This window comes from Ochotona curzoniae, unplaced genomic scaffold (assembly GCF_017591425.1).
Source record: "Ochotona curzoniae isolate NIBS_2020 unplaced genomic scaffold, NIBS_Ocur_1.0 scaffold_1852, whole genome shotgun sequence".
NCBI lineage: Eukaryota > Metazoa > Chordata > Mammalia > Lagomorpha > Ochotonidae > Ochotona > Ochotona curzoniae.
The window spans coordinates 48,762,331-48,784,407 of NW_024467087.1; the positions used below are offsets into that span (position 1 = coordinate 48,762,331).

General features: G+C 37.9%; 1 protein-coding gene across 2 annotated transcripts in view; it reads left to right on the forward strand.

Annotated features, from left to right (window-relative positions):
- Nucleotides 1-22,077, forward strand: part of CHM (CHM Rab escort protein) — a 172,132-nt gene that overhangs the window by 71,770 nt on the left and 78,285 nt on the right. For both annotated transcript variants that reach the window (XM_041000005.1, XM_041000006.1), the window contains exons 5-8: nucleotides 856-1,228; nucleotides 5,765-5,881; nucleotides 6,379-6,499; nucleotides 8,828-9,053. In XM_041000005.1, coding sequence (XP_040855939.1) covers nucleotides 856-1,228; nucleotides 5,765-5,881; nucleotides 6,379-6,499; nucleotides 8,828-9,053 — 837 coding nt within the window. The remainder of the gene's footprint in view (nucleotides 1-855; nucleotides 1,229-5,764; nucleotides 5,882-6,378; nucleotides 6,500-8,827; nucleotides 9,054-22,077) is intronic.

The following is a 22,077-nucleotide window of genomic DNA, read 5'->3' on the forward strand; positions in this document are numbered from 1 at the left end:
TAAAAATAAAATAAATCTTTAAAAATATATCATGGGGAAATTTATAGAGCAGATAAGGGAATGATGAACTGAGAATGCAAATTCTCCCATCCAAGTACTAACCAGGCCCAACCCTGCTTAGCTTCTGAGATCAGGCGTGGTCAGGCTGGTATGGTCATAGACAAGAATGCTAATTCTAATAATATCTTTAGGAACGAGCCATAAAGAAGAGTAATAGAGATTAAAACTGAAACGATATATTACAGGAAAGAATTCAGATTTTGTTGGATTACTCATTAAAACCATTTAAAAATTTTTATGCAGATTTCCCCCATGTCACTGTATGTTCCTCTATTACATGCCCTAGTCAAGAATTTCTCAGTAGCTGTGCTCTTTGATGAATAATTATTATGTCCTCGGCACTGTGTTTGCATTCAATACCACCTCTAATTTTCAAACCAGCTTTATGAAGGAGGTGATACTATGACTAAAATCAGTAATTTAGGGCTCAAAGAATATAAATAACTTGTGTATATTCACAGAGCTGACTGGTCATAGGATGTGTTAATTGTGTGGTCTATGCTCTAAATGTGATTCCTATGACTGCCTTAAATGATCAAAAGTGTACATGTGATAAGACTTTTTAAAAGCTGAGCTCTTTGTGTTTTGTTTTTTCCCCAAGTCTTAATTATGTTTCATGTTGCATTGAAACCTTAAATAAATTGTAGTGTCTGGATCACATACGCCAAAACATATGTTTGAATTTTATAAGATATATAGAGTAGAGAAAAATTGCAAAGGAGAAGCAACACAGAGGAAATGTATCAGGGCAGAGTTAGTAAAAGCATGATGCTGATTATTGTAATTTGTTATTAGTCAGGATTTACATGACGAAGTTGAAGAAGCTGGTGCACTGCAGAAAAATCCCGCATCTGTGACATCTGTGAAGTCCCCAGGAGCTGCAGAGTCTGCCTGCCTTGCCACAGAAGATGAGTCATTAAGCAGTGCGAGCTGTGAAATGCCTGCAGAACAAACTCCAAGCAGTGATCCCAAGAGCACCCCGGAAGTAAATGATGCTGAAGGGACAGGAGGGAAGGAAAACCACTGTGATGACAGAAGCTCAGAAGAAGAAGCAAACACAAATGTGCCCACAGCAGCAGACGCAAAAGAGCAACTGAAAACAAATAGGATTACTTATTCACAAATTATTAAAGAAGGCAGGAGATTTAATGTTGATTTGGTATCAAAGGTAAGTACCAATTTTGCCCATCTTAATGTAGAACAATAATTGATGAAATGTAGCATCTGGACCCAAAAAATCAAATTTTTATAATTTTATTTATTGTATAAACAGGTAGTATCCAAAAGTCAATAATTCGTTTAAAATGTTTAAGTTTGAAAGCACTTCATAATCCTCATGTTAAGGAGGTTTGAATGTGTTCTTGTCATTTATAACTAAACATTATTTTTGCACTTAAAGTGCTTTTGCATTAGATCACATAGTGCATTGGAGTATTGTAATGCATGGACGTGTGAATTCTATTTTTTTTGAAAACAGCTAATGAACCTTCTTACCCATCCATATTATTGACAGTCAATTTACATAAACTTTTAAAAACTTTGTATATTATTCTTTTAACATCTGCATGATGAATTTTTCAAGTGAAGCAGTGCAGTTTTGAAAATTTCGTGTCCATGTTCAAGGGTTTTGGAGGATAATTACATAGCGGGAGGATGGGAAGAATGCTCTTGTGTTTATTAGGTTTCCATCCTTCACTCTAGCATTAATTTTTAGTGTGACTTCAGACAAGTCTTGGGTTTTAGCAGGGTGCAAAGTTGCAATGGGTTTACAGGAAGCAAGATTGTACAAGAGACTAGAATAGAAAACGAGTGGGATTAAAGATTACAATCTTAAAGGGTTACGATAGAGTTTCAGGGTTAGGGAAAAGTAGAATAAAAATAGAGAAAAAAATCCTTTAAGCCAGAAACAAACCAAGAGGAATTGAAGGCAAGTGAATAATCACAGAGTTGCCTTAAAACTAGATTTCTCAATTTATTGTGCTTTCTTCAAGTTGCAAATGATAAGAATAAGAGAGGGACCAATTCAGGGCCCTCACATTTTGCTGTTGCAATCATATTAGTCCTCCTGTCTATGAACTTGATGCCTGAAAATGTGAATAGCTTTTTGCTATTTTTATCAAGTTTTCCTTTTGTCATATAGCATTCTGTATTCTGTCATTATCTGAGTTGGTTCTGCCTCGGCTCTAACTTCTTATTTTTCCAAACTGTCAATTGTATCTCTCCCATCTAGATGCTTTGACCTTGTCATGTCATGATTTTAAATCTAGCATTCTGTCAACGTGCTTATTTTTGTCTGGATGGAAGTTTAATTCTAGCACAATAATAGACTTCCAGTTCTTATGAACAATACTCTCTAAAAAGCTCAACAGCAATAAAAACTCAAGAAAAAACTGAACTAGCCGTAACAAATGGACCTACTATGAAAAAATTTCATCATTAGTTCCTTAGAACTTGTATTATGTATTGTGAATAACAATCAGTGATATCTTATAAAGGTGTAAGATGTTTTATATGAAATATTTACCTTTCACAGGAAAGTGTTAGTTGTAGAAATTAGCATAGAAAACTAATTGTATAAATAAATATTGTTGTGGAATAGACAAATTTGATTAGGAACTGAAAGATTTGAGTAGTTTGTGAAAGGGATGTCTGGGTATTTTCACTAATTTTATTGGTTAGTAAGCTGGATTCTGTAAGGTAAATAAATTTTTAAAAATGTCTAGAGGCAGTTTACTAGGCAGTTGTACTTTGTACATAGTTTTCATAGGTTCATAATCTAAATAAATAATCATCACTTGTTTTCATTTCACAAAAGCAGAATTACCTAAAGACTTTATAGCTATAATAACATAGTTGATATTATTGATCACTTTTAAGAATGTTACTCATTTAGTGAACATTTGCTTAGTACTGACTGGGTAGAAAGCACTATATTGTATGTTATCGGAGCATTTGTTCACTCCTTGCAAATTTCATGTATTCCAAAATATTTCATTTAACACATCTAAGTTTAGGATGATTGATAGATCTATCTTAAGCCCTAGCTCTTTCCTAAAGTCTAAGTTAATATCTTCGTGCTGCTTTATATTTCTACATGCATTCCATTCCAAAGTTGTCATGGCGTACGTCCTAAATACTTTGGGAAATTTACAGTTTGGAATCAACAATCATGAATATAAGCTTTTAAACATAATAAATTGGGGAAAATTTTGGTCAGATAAAATGCTTAATTTATTATACTGCTTAGACTTAATGAGATGTAACCAAAGATGAAATAGTTAAGCAATTATAATTCATTATTCTGAGCTCTAATAATTATGGAAACGGCAAGGAAAAGCCACAGTTGTTAATTATTCAATCTAGTTCCAGTTTTTTCAATAAAATTGTCATGTTAGTTAGCTTCTCATCATTATGAATTCACTGTGGCAGGTCACATAGAATATGACAAAAATGGGATTTAAGTTTAAATATGATATTCTTAGAGAATCAAAATTGAAAGTTCAGTGACTTTTTAAAAAAATTTATTTTGTATTGGAAAGAAAGATTTACAGAGAGATGGAGAGACAATGAGAAGATTTTCTGTCTGCTGGTTCACTCCTCAGATGGCCACATTGACCAGAGCTGAGTCAATCTGAAGCTAGGAGCCAGAGGCTTCGTCCAGGTTTCCCATGGGTACAGGGTCCAAAAGCCTTGAGCCATCCTCCTATGCTTTCTCAGGCAATAAGGAAGGAGCTGGATGGGAAATGGGGCAGCTGAGACACAAAGTGACACCCATATGGGATGCTGGTGCTTAATGGTGGAGAATTAGCCAGTTGAGCCATCACTTTGGGCCTGTTTTCAGTAGTATTTTAAATTACTGTTGAAGCTGGGATTATGCCTTGAGCTTTATTAGATTTTATTATGTGAAAATAGATTTGTATGTAATGTTCTGAAATTATTAGTTCTTTTAAGGGTTTTTCTTTTTTTTTCATTTTTAAAGATTTATTTATGTTGGAATGTTTACCGAGGGAAAAACAAAGATCAATCCACTGAATTGGTGCCTCATTTATCCTTATCATTTGAAACTTGAAGAAAGCATAGTTAATTGAGAAACCTAGTTTGTTGTTTTTTTATTCATTTATTTTACTTCTTTTATTATTATCATTTTACCATACAGTTCCATAGGCCCTGGGATTTCCCTTATCCTCTCTCCAGTTCCCTCCCCCGCCTCACTGAGTTCCCCTATAGCATTACTATAGTATAGTTCTTGATACACAGTCATATGTCCATCATTGCGGGCATGGACAATGGCAGAGTCCAGCATCCTATTGTCAAGATATAGTAAACAGTTTCATTGGGAGTCCACCTTTGTTTAAGAAACCTAGCTTTAAGAGAGCCCTGAGGTTATTCACCTAAATGGCCACAATGGCTGGACTGAGCTGATTTGAAGACTCTTCCACGTCTCCTATGTGGGTACAGGATTCCGTGGCTGTCGGCTGTACTATCCTCTTTTGTTTTCCCAGTGCAAGCAAGGATCTGGGTCTGTAAGTGGAATAGTGGGACACGAGCTGGTGCCCATGTAGGACGCAGGTGCTTCCAAAGGAGGATTAGCCAGCTGAGCCATTGCATTGGCCTCTTGAGGGATTCTTGAATGTTCATTTTTTTTTTTCTTAACAAATGACATTTTTGAAGTACCTGCCAATATTACTATTGATACATATTTAAGATGGGATTATATTTTTGAAAATATGGGCTGTATGGATTGTAAATGGTTGTAACATGCCATATTTCATCAATCTGTAGAAAAGAAACTTTGCCCATTTTGTTTGTTATATACAATGTTGAGCTAATATTATAAAATTTTAGTTAGTTGCTACTGATGTTCTGAAAGGCTTTTCTGAATTCTTGGATACCCAACTGGTTGATTGAGATCAATTTTTGAGATTACCTTTAACTATGTGTAGTAAAGCCAATTTTCTTTTCTATCTTCACAGTGTAATATTTGCATTTTTAACACTTGTCAAAGTTATAGGCATTATTTAATGGTATCTTGATAGAGGAAATGCACAAATGCTTAGAATTTAACCATATTGTTAAATTCAGAATGACAGATAGTATTGTTTAAATGGTTGTTTTTATCTTTCTGAGGGTAGGTATGAGGGATACTGAAAGATAACATCAATCCCTCAGGGATCGTGCCTTGGCTCAGGAGGCTAATTCTTCACCTTCAAGTGCCAGCATTCCACATGGGTGCTGATTCCTCTCCCAGCTGTTGCACTTCCCATTTGGCTTCCTGCTTGTATCCAGGGAAAGTGGTGGAGGGTGATACAAGTGCTTGGGTCCCTGCATCCATGATGGAGACTCTAAAGAAGCTCCTGGATCCTGACTTAGGATCAGGTCAGCTCTGGCCATTGTGGCCATTTGGGGGAGTGAACCAGCAGTTTGAAAATCTTCGTCTCTCTTTCTCTTTCTATAAACTGCCTTTGCAATAAAATAAATTTAAAAAGAGGGTCAGATTAAGAGAAAAAGAGCCTTATATTAGTTTGGATTATTTTTGAAGTGTTTTTTTGGACTTTGAATCTTGGGTAATCCATTACAAACCTATAACAATTATGACAGTATGTATTGTGACATTTATTGGTATGAATTTTAGAGCTAATTTAAACCATATTTGTCACTTTTTCTTTCCTTACATTTTTAATCTTAATCTATTTTCTTTGTTTAGCTGCTCTATTCTCGAGGATTGTTAATTGATCTTCTGATCAAATCTAATGTTAGTCGTTATGCGGAGTTTAAAAACGTTACCAGGATTCTTGCATTTCGAGAAGGAAGAGTGGAACAGGTACTGTGTTTGCCAAATATTGTAACTGATTAGGAGTTGAAGTATTATCAGTTGTTTTGGAAGGATAAGCAATCGGATTGTTATATCCTCTTAAACCTGTAAATTCCAAGCATGCTAGCAGGGTAGGGTTTGATCAATTGCATTTTCTTTTGTTAACTTGCTCATGAATTATTCCACAACTTAATTTTGGTATTGAAAAAGTGTTAGTTTCAGGCAAATCTGCTAAGTTTAAGCTGTCACTTGTTTCCTGGTATGGGTGATGTGCCATTGGCCTTTTTAATGTCATGGGAAGCAGCTTGGCAGAGTTAAGAAAGAAAACTCCTAAATGAATTAGCTCTGAATTGAACAGATGCTATTAGAACTGACTGACGGTAACATGGAATGATCCTACTAGAATGAGATAGTTCTGTAATATGTAAGAGGAAAATCTTTAATTTGGACTGTAGTTGAATCACAAGGAAGCAGTTTTTTAATTTAAAATTACAATGTATTTTCAGGTCCCATGTTCCAGAGCAGATGTTTTTAATAGCAAACAACTTAGTATGGTAGAGAAGCGGATGCTAATGAAATTCCTTACATTTTGCCTGGAGTATGAGGAACATCCTGATGAGTATAAAGGTATTGGTTCTTACTTGTCTGCATTCTCCAGTTACTAGATATTTTTTTTTTGAACACTAAATCATAAGAATTTTAAATAATCTTCAGTTGATTAAAGGGAAATTTGTATTCTAATTGAGGAAACATGGAGAAACGTGATAAGCTAACAGTCCCTCTAATTTCACGTTGAAATTCTGCTTTTGTTTTTTCCCATTTCTTCATCTAATTACAAAAGGAAAAGTAAAATCTCCGAAGCCTTGATTATTTTTCGCTTTTTTTCCCTCATCTCTCTCTAAATGTACTAACTTGTGGAATATTTTATACCACAAAATCTTTGAAGTATATGACTGGGATTATAAAGAAAGATGATGAACATCTTAGAGAACAGAGAATGCTTATATTTCTCTGATTGAATGAGCTACTTATTAAACATGTAACTGTTTTAAAATGCATTCTATTTCTGGAGTATCTGGTAAATCATTAGCAACGTGTCATTTAAGTGAATTAAAATGAGATATAATTAGAAATACAGTGTCTCAGTCCCATTAGCCAAATTTCAAGTGTTTACTAATAACCTGTGACTAGTAGCTCGTGCAGCTGCACTGCAGCTATCCTGTTCATTTTACAAATTCCGTCCTGGACTTAAACTTTTATTCTTGTATGACAGTTCTAACAACTGCCTTTTCATACATAGTGCCCTCATTCGATATGTCATTTTTTTTTCTCATTAGAAGTAAAGTGTATACTGAATAATTTTTCAAGCATACTCTTCCTTAGAACCTTGAAGTATTCATGTTGACAAAATATAAAAAGGCAAATTGGTGAGGCCACTAGATGTGCAGAAGTGATTTCTAATCTTGGCTGTGATTCATTTGTCACAAATCGGATGCATCATTTCAGTATTGGGAATTATATGCTTTTTAAAAAAAGATTTATTTATTTTTAATGGAAATGCAGATATACAGAGACGAGGAGAGACAGAGAGAAATATCTTCCATCTGCTGGTTCATTCCCCAAACAGCCGCAGTGGCTGGAGCTGAGCCAGTCTGAAGCCAGAAGCCAGGAGTCAGGAGCCTGGAGCCTCTTCTGGGTCTCCCACATGGTTGCAGTGTGCCAAGGCTTTGGGCCACCCTGGATAGGAAGCGGGACCACTGGGATTAGAACCGGCACCCATATGGAATCCCAGTGTGTTCAAAGCGAGGACTGTATCCAATAGGCTAGCTCGCTGGGCCCCAGAGACCTATATATAATTTTACGTTCATCTGGAATTGTTACTCAGAATTGGAACACACTATTGCCAAAGCACAGCAGTGTTCTTTTCCCCCTGAGGATATAATAAAACTTTAATTGCTGTTCCTGAACTTTCAGGTACATAGATTCAAGAATTTTTACGATTTTTGTTTATAAAGATTTTTCTTGGTTGAGATTTCATTTCCTACAACTAACGTTACAGTTACATTGCTTCCTGTTCTTAATTTAAAGGAAAGTTTTGGAGTATTTCTGTTTTGATGTGCGATTACATAAGAAGAGTTATTGCAGGAGCCATAGAGAAATTAGTTTAATTATGTTTTAGTCAGAGTTGAGTGTTCTGGGTTTTAGTAAGGAAAATATATTTCATGAGTCATGTAACACTCTGTCATTGCATCAGCAGATTTTCATTTTTTTCATGTTTGATATCTTTAGATGTAGTTATTGGCTTTATTCTGCAGTGTATCAAGATAATGAAATGAGATTATTGCCAGCTATGCAAACTTATTGAATTATTTAATGATTTTTTTAAAAATTCATAAAATATAAACCAGACTCATCATTTAAAGAATAAATGTTGTGCCAGTGATTTGATAAACCATAGGGAGGTGTCTTTTTTTTTTTCGCTCAAAGATCAGCTCATTATCCAAAATTTATTTATTTTTTTTTCTTAAGATTTATTTATTTTTTTTAATTACAAAGTCAGATAGAGAGGAGGAGAGACAGAGAGGAAGATCTCCCCCATGATTCACTCCCCAAGTGACAGTAGTGGTCGGTGCTGTGCTGATCTGAGCTGGAAACCAGGAGCCTCTTCTGGGTCTCCCACATGGGTGCAGGGTCTCAATGCTCTGGGCCGTCCTCCACTGCTTTCCCAGGCCACAAGCAGGGAGCTGGATGGGAAGTGGAGCTGCCAGGATTAGAACCAGCGCCCATATGGGATCCTGGCACATTCATGGTGAGGACTTTAGCCACTAGTAATGTTTCCACCAGCATCATTTGTGAAGTCCGTTCAAAGAACTTGATATCATTTTTATGGTGGTGATTATAAATACAAATGTAAGTGCAATTTTATTTGATAAATTTTCATTCATCGTTTTTTAGGATATGAAGAGGTTACATTTTCTGAATACTTAAAAACTCACAAATTAACTGCCGGCCTCCAATATTTTGTTCTGCATTCGATTGCAATGACGTCAGAGACAGCCACCACAACCTTAGATGGCCTCAAAGCTACCAAACACTTTCTTCACTGCCTTGGGCGATATGGCAACACCCCATTTTTGTTTCCTTTGTATGGCCAAGGAGAAATCCCACAATGCTTCTGCAGGTGAGTTTGGGTTTAGTTCTTCTGAAGTTCATACTTAATTAAGGAAAATTGGACCAAAATGAGATTTGGTCAGGATTTACTATTTGTAGATATATACTTTATTTTTCAAATTTTATTTGTAATCTGAATCTGCTTTTCTACCTACATACCTGATTAATTTTGCCCTCTTTCTTGAGCATAGTAAAAATAGTGCAGATTCACTCAGTGTTATGTTTCAATGTAGGATGCTTGTGCATAATTATAATTTTATTGTCTAGGATAGACAATAATGGGAATATTCTACAATCCAGTTTCTTGTTTTTATGTTGGACAGAAGGTGTTTCCTTTTTTTTTTTTTGGTAACATCTTTGTGTATGTCTCAGATTTTCCATGGGTTCTTCTAAAAGTTCATTGAATATGTATATATTATACGAATTTCCAAATTATTTTGCACCAAACTAAAATTTTTAATTCCATTTTCCATGAGCTTTTCTTTCATAATGTGTTATTTATTTGGGAGAAACACATAGAAATCTCCCTTCCATAGGTTCTACTCCCCGAATATGTGCAGTGACCTGCCTTGGGCCAGGCCAAAGCTGGCATTCTGGGGCTCAATTCCAGATCTCTCAAGTGAGTTGTACAAGCTCATTTACTTCAGTAATCACGTGATGCCTCCCAGTGTGTGTGCTATCTGGGATTGGGAACAGAGCTACAACCTGAACTCAGATACTGTATATTAAATGTGGGCATCCCAATGGGCATCTTAGTTATTTGTCAGACACTTGTCCCCCCATGAACTTTATAAATTATTCCTACACATTTTCCAGAATCTCTCAGGGATCTATTGTTAGGAGTCTGGTCCCAGAATCATGGCATTTATTTATTTATTTATTAACAATTTATAACATTAGTGTCTAGTTGTTTCTTTTGAGAATTGTGCCAGTTGCATTTGACTAGTAATTTTTAAAATTCACATAGATTTACATGTTTGCCACATTTTAGAATTTTTGTAAGGCTAACTCACATAAAGTATCATAATCTATTTTTATTTTACATTTCTCTGATAACCCGTGAAATTACGCTTCTTTTTATGTTTATTCATCATTTGTGTTTTCATTTCTGTGAGATATTTGTGTCTTTTCCCCAATTTTCTATTGGATATTTCTCTTTTTATTGATTTATAGGAGTAAATACTGATATTTTCTTAGTTCTATAATTATATGTGTTGCATGTACTTTGAGGTATTTCTGGTACATGGAGGCAGTTAAGATTAATATGGTCAAATGTGGTAGTGTTTTATAATTAGCTATTTAGGGGTGATAGTTATAATACATTAATTAACCTGATATATGGAGATAGGCTGCCTGAATTTAAATTCTGACATGTCCATGTCTTAGCTGTGTAACCTAGGATAAAGTTTGTAGTCTTTCTATTATGAATTTTTAAAATCAGCTGCAGAGATTTTTTTCAATTAAAAATTTTTGTCATACTACATCAGCTCTACATTGTCTCCTACGTAGTGGTTTCTTTGTTTTTTTTTTAAGTTCATCTGTCCCTATCCCTGACTTAGGCCATTCGTAGGATGAAACTCAGTTAATTAAGTACTGTGTATTAAGAACTTTTCTAATGTTACCATTTAAAATTATAAAGTTCTAATTACTTTTTTTTTAAATTTCTTAAAAAGTATTCCTTTGAAAGGCAGAGTTACAGGGGCAGAGAGGGAGGAGGATGGAGAAAGAATGAGGGCTCAGTTACTTGATTTGATTCACTTCACAAATGACTGCAATGGCTAGGGCTAGGCCAGGACGAAGCTAGAAGCCAGCAGGTTCATCTGGGTCTCATTTGTGGATGGTGGAGGCTCAAGGACTTAGGAGAGCTGTTGCTGCTCCTAGGTGCATTATGTAATAGAAGTCGATCAGCTGTAGCACGAACCAATCCCCATAAGGGATGTTGACATCACAGATGGTAATTTACAGTGGCTTAACCCCACTGTGCTGCAAAGTTGTTCCCTTTAATGCTTTTCTGCATCTAACACGTTTTTCCCCCTAAAGGCTATGTATTTATTTGAAAGGCCCAGTTTAAGAGACAATGGGAAAGGCACAGAGATTTTTCATCTGTTGGTTCACTTCCCAAATGACTGCAACAGCCAGGGTTGGGCCAGGCCGCAGCCAGGAGCTTTCATCTATTCCTGTCTTCCATGTGGGTGCAAGGGCCCAGGCACTTGGCCTATCCTCCATTGCTTTCATAGGCATGTTAGCAGAGAGTTCGATTAGAAGTGAAGCAATGGAGTCTTGAACTGGTGCCCATGTGGAATACTGTTGTTGCAGGCAGCAGCTTTACAATGCCAGCCCTTTTACACATTCCTCATGTATTATTTTCACTATAGTTAGTTCTGTTTTAATTTTCACTAGGATTTCTTCATTGACTCATCTGTATTGTGAGATGTTTCAAAGTAGTCTTGTTGGTAATCTGCTCTTAGCATGTAACGTAACTTAATGAAAGAAATTGTGCTTTCATGACGCCAGTTTTTTGAATATTATTGATATGTACTTTATGAACTAATATATCATTAGGTTTTATAATTTTTCCGTATGTGCTTGAAAATGTATCAGGTTGTTGATTACTGGTCTCGGTGTCTAATAAACCCTCAAGTTGTAATTTTCATACAGTGTATTAAAGGCATAGAAATGTACAATTATTAAATCTTTATCTTTGAATTTAACATTTTACATTATATGTTAACCTTCGCCATCCTGTAACACTGCTTATCTTTCCTTACTCTGCTTTGCTTGATACTTTAATTTTCAAATTTTTGATGCCTCTGATTTTAATTAACATACTATTGCGTATCTTTTGTTTCATCTGACAGTCTCAGTGATGAATCTGTTCCTGCTTTCTCAAGTATTCAGTTTAAAAACTTTGCATCTGTTGGTAGTAAATGCTTCCTAGTTTGTATTTTTTTTTCTTTTTTGTCTTGAGTGAAGGTTTACTAGGTAAAGGATTGAGTTGACAGTTCTTTTGTCTTAGTACTTTAAAGTTTTATTCCACTGTCATATATGTCCTATTTTTACTGTTGATATGTTTGAACTTAGGTTAAATTGTCATTTCTTTATTTGTGATGTCTTAGGCTATTTTCAAACCAATTGTCTTTGACATTCTGGATTCTTACTGCAGTGAATCTTTTTTGTTGTTTTCTTTGTGCTTATCTAGCTTAATTTTGATGGACTGTATGAAATTAACTGTATCCAACTACTTTTTATTCTCCAGTCTTTTATGGTTTAAACAAAAGCATTGTGCTGTATTTTCTCTATTGGTGAATTTATCTCATTGATCACTTTGGAAACTGATCATCCCGTGGATTTATAAGTGTTGTTTTCCCTCCATTTTCTCTTGCTATAAGTTGTCCTTTAAAAACTACTTCACTTGAACATTTTTTTTAAAAATTATTTTACTTGAAAGAGATGCAGAGAATGAGAGGGAGAGACCGAGTTCTTTCATCTATTGACCATTCCCCAGGAGGCTGTAGTGGCTGGAGCTAGGCTTGTCTGAAGCTGAGAGTCAGGGGCTTCTTCTGGGTCTACCGTGTGGATGCAGGTGCCCAACACCTTGGGCCATCCTTCAGTGCACTCAGACCATCAGCAGGGAGCGGGATTCTGAGTGTAGTGGTTGGAATTCTAACACATATGGGATGCTGGCACCATAGGTAGAGAGTTAGCCTACTAAACTGCTGTAATGGCCTCTGTCTCGTTTCTAAAACCACTTTTGTTTTTGTTTGAGAGAAAGAGGGAGTTTCCATGAGTCTGTTGCCTCCCGGCTAGAATGCCCACAATGGCCAAGGCTGAACCAGCCTGAAACCCAGAGCGATGGACTCAACTTGGTTCTTCCACTTTGGTGAGGGGGAACCAAGTACTTTTGCCATCATTTGTTATTTCTCAACATGTACGGGACACTGGAGTCTGGAGACTTTAACCGAGGCACTCTGATTTGGGGAACAAGTATCCCAAGTATCAAGTTAATTGTCATGCCAAACACCTCCCTATTTACAGTCTTTTTTTCTTATTTCAATATTTTTTTTTTTCGAAGTTCTGCTGTTTCTTGTCATTTTTAGAAAGTTAGGTAAGCCTCATTAGTTTTTTTTTTTTTTTATGAGAGCGAGAGAGAGAGAGAGAAAGAGATAGAGAAAGAAATAAGCCACAATGACATCGACTGCACTAAGAATTAGCCCACCACCCCCAAGGCTGCACCAGAGTGACACCAATAGTATAAGTTGGACCCAGGTGTCCCATATGGGTGTCAGGGACTTGATTATTTAGATATCATCTGCCTGCCTGTAAGGCCACTGTGGGGGTTGAAAATATGAGCTATGTAAGGATTCGAACCTTAACTACTGGGCCATGTATGCATTTCTCCTCTCTTGTCATTTTTGCTATTTTCTAATGTACATTTGTAAAGATTCCTTCTTTCTTTCTGTATGATTTCATATATTGTATGTTATATTCTTTTTCTGAGAAATTGAACATAATGTCCTGTTAATGTCTTGTATTTGAGGATTCATTTCCTTTTGCAATGCATATATTTGCTTGAAAGTTTACATCTGGTTGATTTTAATCTGGGGATTTAATCTTTCATTCAGGGGTCATTCATTTAATCTTTCATTCAGGTGTTGTTTGAATTAACTTAATCTATATGGCATTACATACTTAGGAGTGTGTTCTCAGTCTTAGTTTAATATAACCCCACACATATTTCCCACTAGTGGTACTGGCCATGATTCCTGTTTTCCCTTTTTTTTTTTTTTTTTTTTTTTGCATCTTTTATTGCTCAAAACTTTGCTTGTCAGTTCAGGCTTTGTACTGTGTATATGTTTTAGAATGAGAGGTTTGCTTATGCACATTTCACTTAAGTTCAGTTTCTTCTGTGCAATTTAAAGTTCTGTCTCATGCAAGATCTAGTTCTTGATATTACTGACAAGTCCTTCACAGTATGCAGTCTGATATGCTGCTGGAAGTAGGAATTAATCAGGTGAGTGTTAGTCATTGCCTCAACTGAAACTACAGTGGGATTTCTGTGTTTTTCTTGCTTACCCTTTCCTCTTCTTGAACATGCTTGAGTATTTTCTCTCATGTTGCTGCTTATTAACCATTTCAGCAGAGTTAGGGTAAGGAACTGGGATAGAATAAAACAGACTACTTGGAAGTGATCTGAAACTCATTGGCTTCCTGTCCAGGACTTCATGAAAGTAGAATACAGGTGGAGCATTCCTACTTTGGAAGTCTGAAATCCAAAATGCTCCATAATCCAAAACATTAGAAAATTGCATGATTCAAGAAGTGAAAATTTCCATACCTCACCCCTTATTGTCTTGATGTTACAGGTTAGGTGGAATATTACTTTCAGGATGTATGTACAAGTATTCAGTATATATGAAACACAAATGAGTTTTGTATTTAAGCTTTCATCCCATCCCCCTTACATATGTATATACAATATTCCAAAATCAGAAAAACATCCTACTGAGTTGCTTGTAGTCTAGTTATTTTAGTAACAGGATACTTAAACGTATATTTGACCTCATTCCTTTTTTTCCATGAAATCCCTGTTTTTTTTCATAATTCCTGTTTTATGAATGTACATTTTATTTTTGAAAAGACATTTTTTTTCTCTACTAATAACAGAATGAGATTTCTATATGTTGAGTCTCAGACAAATTTTTTTTTTCCCCAAAGATACATGCGGCTTTTTAAAGTCTGAGATGTTTCCATTTTGTTTTTATCAGAGCTGCTGTGTTTTATGCTCTGCAGAGCCTATCTCAATATCATGTATTTGGCTCAGACTTAATGTTTGTTTACAAAAACTATACCTCATTTTTTTCTAATTTGAATTTAACTTTCAAAGAATGATGTCATTCAGTGATATATTAAAATAGATAATTAAGATAACTGAATTCCTCTTGTGTTTTATACATATTAGTCCTTCTGTAGGTTATAATAAAATGCATTTTCTTAGCCTGCCGATATTAACCTTTAATTTTATATTGGATTCCTTGCATGATGCTTGTAATTTCATACAAATACCATTCTGTTTATATCCCAAAGCTATGAGCATCTATACATCATAGCCAGCACTTTTTATCACCAGGTTATCAGAATAAGGTGTCACCTGTTATGTGATTTCTAACCACCATTCTGTATTCTGTTTTAATATAAGCCTCTTAAGCGTTTCTCTAGCCAGTTACAGTGTGTTCTCATCAAGGCTACTGTTATAAATGGCATGCATGCATATTTATGTGAAGGATTCAAAGACATTTGTAAGTCACATCCTTGCATTCTAAATGAATTCTGCATAAGCTGTATAACATTTTAACTAATACAGATAACTTTCATGAAAAAACACCCTTTGTAGCTTTTATCAGTTTTAATAGGTAGATTTTTTTTAGCAAATACAATGAAGCTTATTTATTATGTTACCTACCTAGTACCCATTAACATGTCAGCATGTATGAATTGGAACATACTGAAGAAAAATCATCAAAACCTGTATGTTTTTCTCTATGGACAATTCTTGGGAATTTTCCATAAAATGTATTACTTGGATAATATTTTGTCTAACATAATGGACATGACCTGCGTGTACTATACAGATTTTTAAACTGAGAATTTTTCTTTTTGGTAGAAGTATTTTTAGCCTACTTTATTTGTTATTTTTGTGATATGCTAACATAGTATCCCTTAGAACTACTTTCTAGATTAAAATAGATTTTACATACGGTGTCATGTTTTCATAACCCATAAAATGGAGCAATACCAGTGAGAGCAAACAAACATTGCCTTTTCTTGAAAGTAAACTCAGGCTGTATGGAGATTGGCACTTGAGTTTGTGAAAAAGGTCTTAGTGGATAATTCTGTCTTTTAATTCTAAAGTACCCTAGATTTAGTGTAATTTTTTTCTTTATTGTGGCAAGATTGCTAAAAAGTGAGTAATGAGTAAGATTGTTTTAATATATAATATAGATATACGTTAATCATAAAAATTTTTAACACCAAGCACTTTTTTTTTTTACCAAGTGTTTGACCTCTGATGACATTTCTATAAGTACTGGGTGAAGAAAATTGAGTAAATGCCAGATTTGCATCAGAAATTGTGGCGCACAAGCGGATTTTCAATTACAGTTTTTAAAAAGAGAACATGGGAGAAGACCAAGTATGAAATATATAAATGGATCTACTTTTACGTAGCTGATTCAAAATTATAGAAGCAGCATTGAGAAATTAGAATGGGAATCTACCACTTTGATGTACTCATCTGTTAATAGTTGTGCAGGACATGTAAGTGTTGCGTGGTTTTGCCATAACGATGAAATTTTTAAAATATATATTTTAAGATGTTTTGTCATTTTCCTCCACTTTTAAAACTGCCTTCTTCAGTCCAATATCCAAGAACAGAACGATAATTTTTATTCAGTATTTTAGCATTTTGTTTGGCAAATTGATAGTGGAAAAACGTCTTTGAATCAAAGCATAATCTATTTTATTCCATAATATACTAGTGTGTAGCTTTTATTTTTCCTTCTCAGAATTTTCAGAAACATGTGAGGTATTTGTTAATTACCCAGTAGAAAATCAAGCACAAACTTAAACTTGACCAAAGATTAAATTGTTGGAGAATTGAGATATTCAGTTGTATCTGAAATCCAAAGAACAAAACTGAGAATCTAAAGTAGGATGACCTGTTACATTGTTTTGACTCGTTTTCTAATTTTACAAATGAAGAAAGTGGGGATAAGAATGAACTTGAGACTAAAAGTGAGAAAGGAAGAATGATATGTATTCTTAATTGTTTACTTTTTAAAAAATATTTATTTTTATTGGAAAGGCAGATATGCAGAGATGAGGAAAGACAGAGAGGAAGATCTTCCGTCCTTTGATTCACTCCCCTGGTGGCCATAACGGCTGGAGCTGAGCCAATCCGAAGCCAGGAGCCAGGAGCCTCTTTTGGGTCTCCCACGCGGGTGCAGAGTCCCAAAGCTTTGGGCTGTCCTCGACTGCTTTCCCAGGCCACAAGCAGGGAGCTGGATGGGAAGTGGAGCTGCTGGGATTAGAACCGGCACCCACGTGGGATCCTTGTGTTCAAGGCGAGGACTTTAGCTGCTAGGCCACGCCGCCAGGCCCCTAGTTCCAAGAATGTTTGTAATGAGCATAAGCAGATACCAACTTTGCCTGATCAAGTAAGGTTGAACACACTATTCAAGTTATCGAAATCTCAAACTGCTGTTCATGGATTCATATTAGAAACAACCGATGGGTTCGGCTGAGGGGTTGGGGCAAAACGAGCACTTTGAAGTGTGGTGGCTGCAAAGGGTGTCCAAGCCAGATTGGACCCAATGCTTGGGACATGGCCCAAGGACACCTTCACCACGCAGTGAGTGAGTCCTAGGCTTTTCCAGGACCAAGAGATTTGTTCCCTCAGGGTAAGTACACCATGAGGGAATCTTGGGAACTGGATTAAGCCCCTTACTCTACCCGGCCACCACAGTCTTGCGGCAAGAAGAGTCTGGGCAGTTTTTGGCCAGGGAGCTGGGGTGAAAGAAGCACTTTGCTGTGTGGTGGCTGTGAAGGGTGTCCAAGCCATGTCGGACCCAATGGTTGAGCTTGGCCCAAGGATACCATCTCCACATGGAGAACGAGTCCTTGGCTTTGGGGGGCCAGTCCGCCCTTGGGCACCAGGCTGTGCCTGCTGGCTGCCCTGCAGCAAGCTTTAGGGTTTTTAGAGTATGTAATTGCTGCCTAGGGATGAATTCTCTGTGATTCCCAGTGATGGGTCACAGAACTAGCTTGCAAGTGTGGGGATTGAGATCTGGTGGTTTGGAGGGGAGAGTCCATAAGATCTATGTGGGCCCGACTGATTCACCAACCCTCATGGTAGTCCTGACATGGGCTGTTAGCATAAAGCATCACTGACTGCCTCACACCAGTCCACGCCAAAGGTACGGATGGGGGCTTGTCAAGCAGGACTAGGTACCAGTACCTGACTGAGTGGTGGAACAGGGGACAGGTCACACTTGGCAGGGTCAAGACACTAACCAGCACACAAGAGAACCGGGTTCTGGGATAGATTCTGTACGGGAAGTGTGGGCCCAACCCTGTGGAAATACAGGTCCTACTGTTTAGCTTACGAGTTGGGCTGGTGATGGGCTGAGCTAGGTGTGACCATGGAACCTGCCATCACTTATGTGTAAAGGATCTGACAACAGTCTGAGCAGGTCAAGGCAGCAGCACCCGAATGTGCATCCTAAAACAGGGTGTAGTGTGAGCACAAGGAAGAATGTGGGGTCTCCCCCACAGATTCCTTTAGTACCCTGTTGCCGGAGGAGATGAGCCTGCTGCCCGCCACCCAGCCTCCCAGCCCACGAGAGACAGATGGACAGGGGTTCTGTCTAAGCAGTTCTGATTTATTGGGGAAATACAGATTCTTATAAAGGATAAAGCCTTAGGCCAGGAATTTCAGAAATTCTAGGACAGGAGAAATTAGGTGCCAATTTCTAGGAGCATGACTCTGGAAGTCACCTCCCATAGGCCAGGGGTAGGTGAGCGAGATGGCCCTGGTCAATCAGTCTTTCTTTGAAATAATGTGACCTCTGCCCTGGTTCACGCCCAGGGCTCTGTCCTTGGCCGCCATCTTGCTCGCCAGTGACTATGACTGTTAGTCACCACCTTATTGACGTAGTGACCTCTTTGCCCCTGAGCCCCAGAGAAGAACAGATATCAGGATGGAGCACAGGTCATGCTGAGCTAGGCTCTTCTACTGACTGGTCTGCGTGAGCCAGGGATACTAGGTCACAGCCCTGAAGGCAAAGGCTGAGACAGGTGAGGGGCCAAGCCAACTGGGTCAGAGCAACCACTGGCATGCACGTTATCTAGGGCTGGGAATAGGTTCAGTTGGGGAGCTATGAGAGTACACCCTTACTGGGTTGGGGTTCCCACGGTAGAGTGCAGGGCCAGAGTGGGGCTGTGTTCTGGTCTGGATATGATATGGCTGCAGTTTTCCTTGGCATAGGGTGCACTGGGGTTGGGTGCACCAAGCTAAACTAGACTCCCGCACCATTTGGTGCTCTGAAGAACCAGGATAGATGTAGGACAGACTAGGCTAGGTCTCCGCCCCTGCTGAGCCATATGTGAGCAGTGTCTGGGTATGGACAAGCCTTGGCTAGGCTGAAACCTCCAACAGTAAGAACCAGAATGGGTTTAAGGTCAGTCAGGAAAGGCCACTGTTACTGCCAGGACAGGAGGTGGGATGGGGGCAGAGCAGACAAGACAGGGCTACAACACCTGTGGGCCTCATGTGCACTAGATCAGGGAAAAGTCAGGCTGAGCTGATTGTTCCTCCTGGTGCAAGCATAAATTAGAGTGGGTGAGGATTGGTTGCGCTTTGCCACAGCATCAGCTGGCAGAGGCTGGTACTGGGGACTAAATCTGTCAAACCACAGAACCATCTGGAGAGTGCATAATCCGGGAGTGGCCTAGTAGGGAAGTAGTAGGCACCTCCTTCTTGGTTTACCACTCCCACTGGACAGCATGAGAACCAGGACAGGGGCTGAGGTGGCTGGACAGAAAGGCACCCACCAGTGTTTTTGTGGGCTGGATAGTAGGGTTGTTGGGTTGAACTAGGCTTCAATACCCATTGACATGAGCCAGGACTTAATGGGATGTGGGACAGACTGAACAAGCCTGTGATACATACTGGCATGCATGGGAAGCAGGGTAAGGGGCAGGCCTGGTGGGGTTATGGGGAGTTGCCCCATCTAGGCTGCAGCTCCAACTGGTTTGCGTGAGGTCCGAGTATGAAGTGGGCAGGATTGGCCTGGACTGTAACATGCATTGGTTCACGTGGAAGACAGGGCTGGAAACAGAACTGACCCAGCAAGTGCAACGACCAGCATGTGCATGAGCTGATTGGGGCGACGGACTGTGCCAGACCCTGTACTGGCAAGCATATGCACGAATCAGGTCTGGGTATCACCTCAGACGAAGTTTCTTTGGAGATCCCTCCAACTGAACTGCTGATCTCAGAACCTCAACCATGAAGAAACTATGTCAGCCAGTGGATTCTGAAGAGATTTCATCGCACTTGGAGCGGTGAGATTGGCAGCAATTCAGACCTGTCAAACTATCAAAACTGCATGAGCAGGACCCTCGGAGCATGCCTCACATTGGAGACCTGGGGTGGGTGGGAGGCTGGGTGGGGCTTTTCCCTTTGTTTCTCCCCTGACCCCAGATACAGAAAAAAAGAAATGATATTAGTGTGGAAACAATGGTCTTACCCACTTTCCTGTAGCCCTTGACCTCTGTGCATTAATCAACTATGTAAAGATTATTAAAATTAAAAAAAAAACAATAAAGCATTAGATGTCATTCATCACGTGTTACATTAATGTGGGATACATAATTGTTGTGGAGGCTCTGATTTTAGGCCAGAGTAGCTGAACCTCAGCTTTAGTGCTATGTGTGGCAGAGTCCGTCTTTGGGTTGGGAAGGTGCCATCCTGCAGATTGCTGAGTGTTGAGCTGCATACCTGGCCTCTGGGTTCTACCTGCTTCTACTTTGGCTCACCCTCTTGTGGATGAAAAATGCACTACCATGTCTTGTAGTGGCACAGTTTCCTTTTTGAAAGATACTTATTGGTTCAACGTAGGATATATTTTATTCTTGTGTCTGTATAGCTAGATACAAACGTGCAGTTCTTTTTTTAAATTCAGATTCTGCACATTGAAAATTGAATGTCGGGGAGAATGCAATTTTTGTTACAGTTCTTTCTTAGCATCTTATTGCTCAATTTTGTTTAACTTTTTTTTTTTTAAGATTTATTTATTTTCATTGGAAAGGCAGAATTACAATGAGGAGGAGAGACAGAATGATCTTCTATCTTCTGGTTTTCTCCCCAAATGACCACAATGGCTGTAGTTGAGCTGATCAAAAGCCAGGAGTAAGGAACCTTTTATATGTCTTCCACGTCATTGTAGGGACCCCAGAGTTGGCCATTCTCTGTTGTTTTCCCAGGGTATAAGCAGGGTCCTGTATGGAAGTGTAAGTGGCCAGGACTAGGGCGCCTATATGGAATACCTGTGCTATAGGTAGAGGATTAGCTTGCTAACCCACCATGCCCTCAAGTTCATCAGTAACCATGTAGAATTTCTTTAAGGAATGGAACAGCCTCAAATGCCATGGCATTTGAATTGACCAAATTTTTGCATATCAGATAACAACAAACTGGCCCACATTTGGAATGTTCTGTGTAGCCATATCAGTGGAATATCATTCAGATATTCATTTTAAAAAGTGAAAATCTTTCATTTGCAATAAGTTGGATTGTGTTGGGGATCATTATATTATGAAGCATAGGCTAAGCACAGAAAAAATACAGCATGTTTTATGTCATTTGTGCAAGTTAAAAAATAACAGTGTGAACATACATCATTTGTTACTAGAAGTTAGGAAAGGAGAATGACCAGTTACATGGGAGGATGTATCAAAGGGAGTGAAATAATCAGAAGTAGCGAATTCCAGTTTTGCACAGCACAGTGAAATGATTATAGTTTAAAAAACAAACTGTTGAAAACTAGTGGAGTGGAACGGCCAAACACTAAAGATAAATGCAAAGAATAATTGCCTGGTTTCATTGGCCTGTGCTGTATGTGTTGAAACATTACAGCATGCCCCCTAAAACACTAACATTGTATGCTAAGAAAATTTTTTAAAATGGAAATAATTTTAAGAATGTTGGATAACATCATTGTAATTACAAAAAAAAAGGTTTAAAATATTTAAACGTGAAAATGCAGGTACATCACAAGCTCAATTTTATAAAGAATATAAGCCTTATTTCATTCTTAAATTTGGTTGGAGGTGTTAACCACCATTATGTTGATTACACGTCTTCCAACTTTTTCATGCTTATGTACGAGAATTTAAATGATTGCATAATTTGGTATGTACACATACATATATACATACTGTTGTACCTGTTTTCCTATCGTTGATAACATCATTTT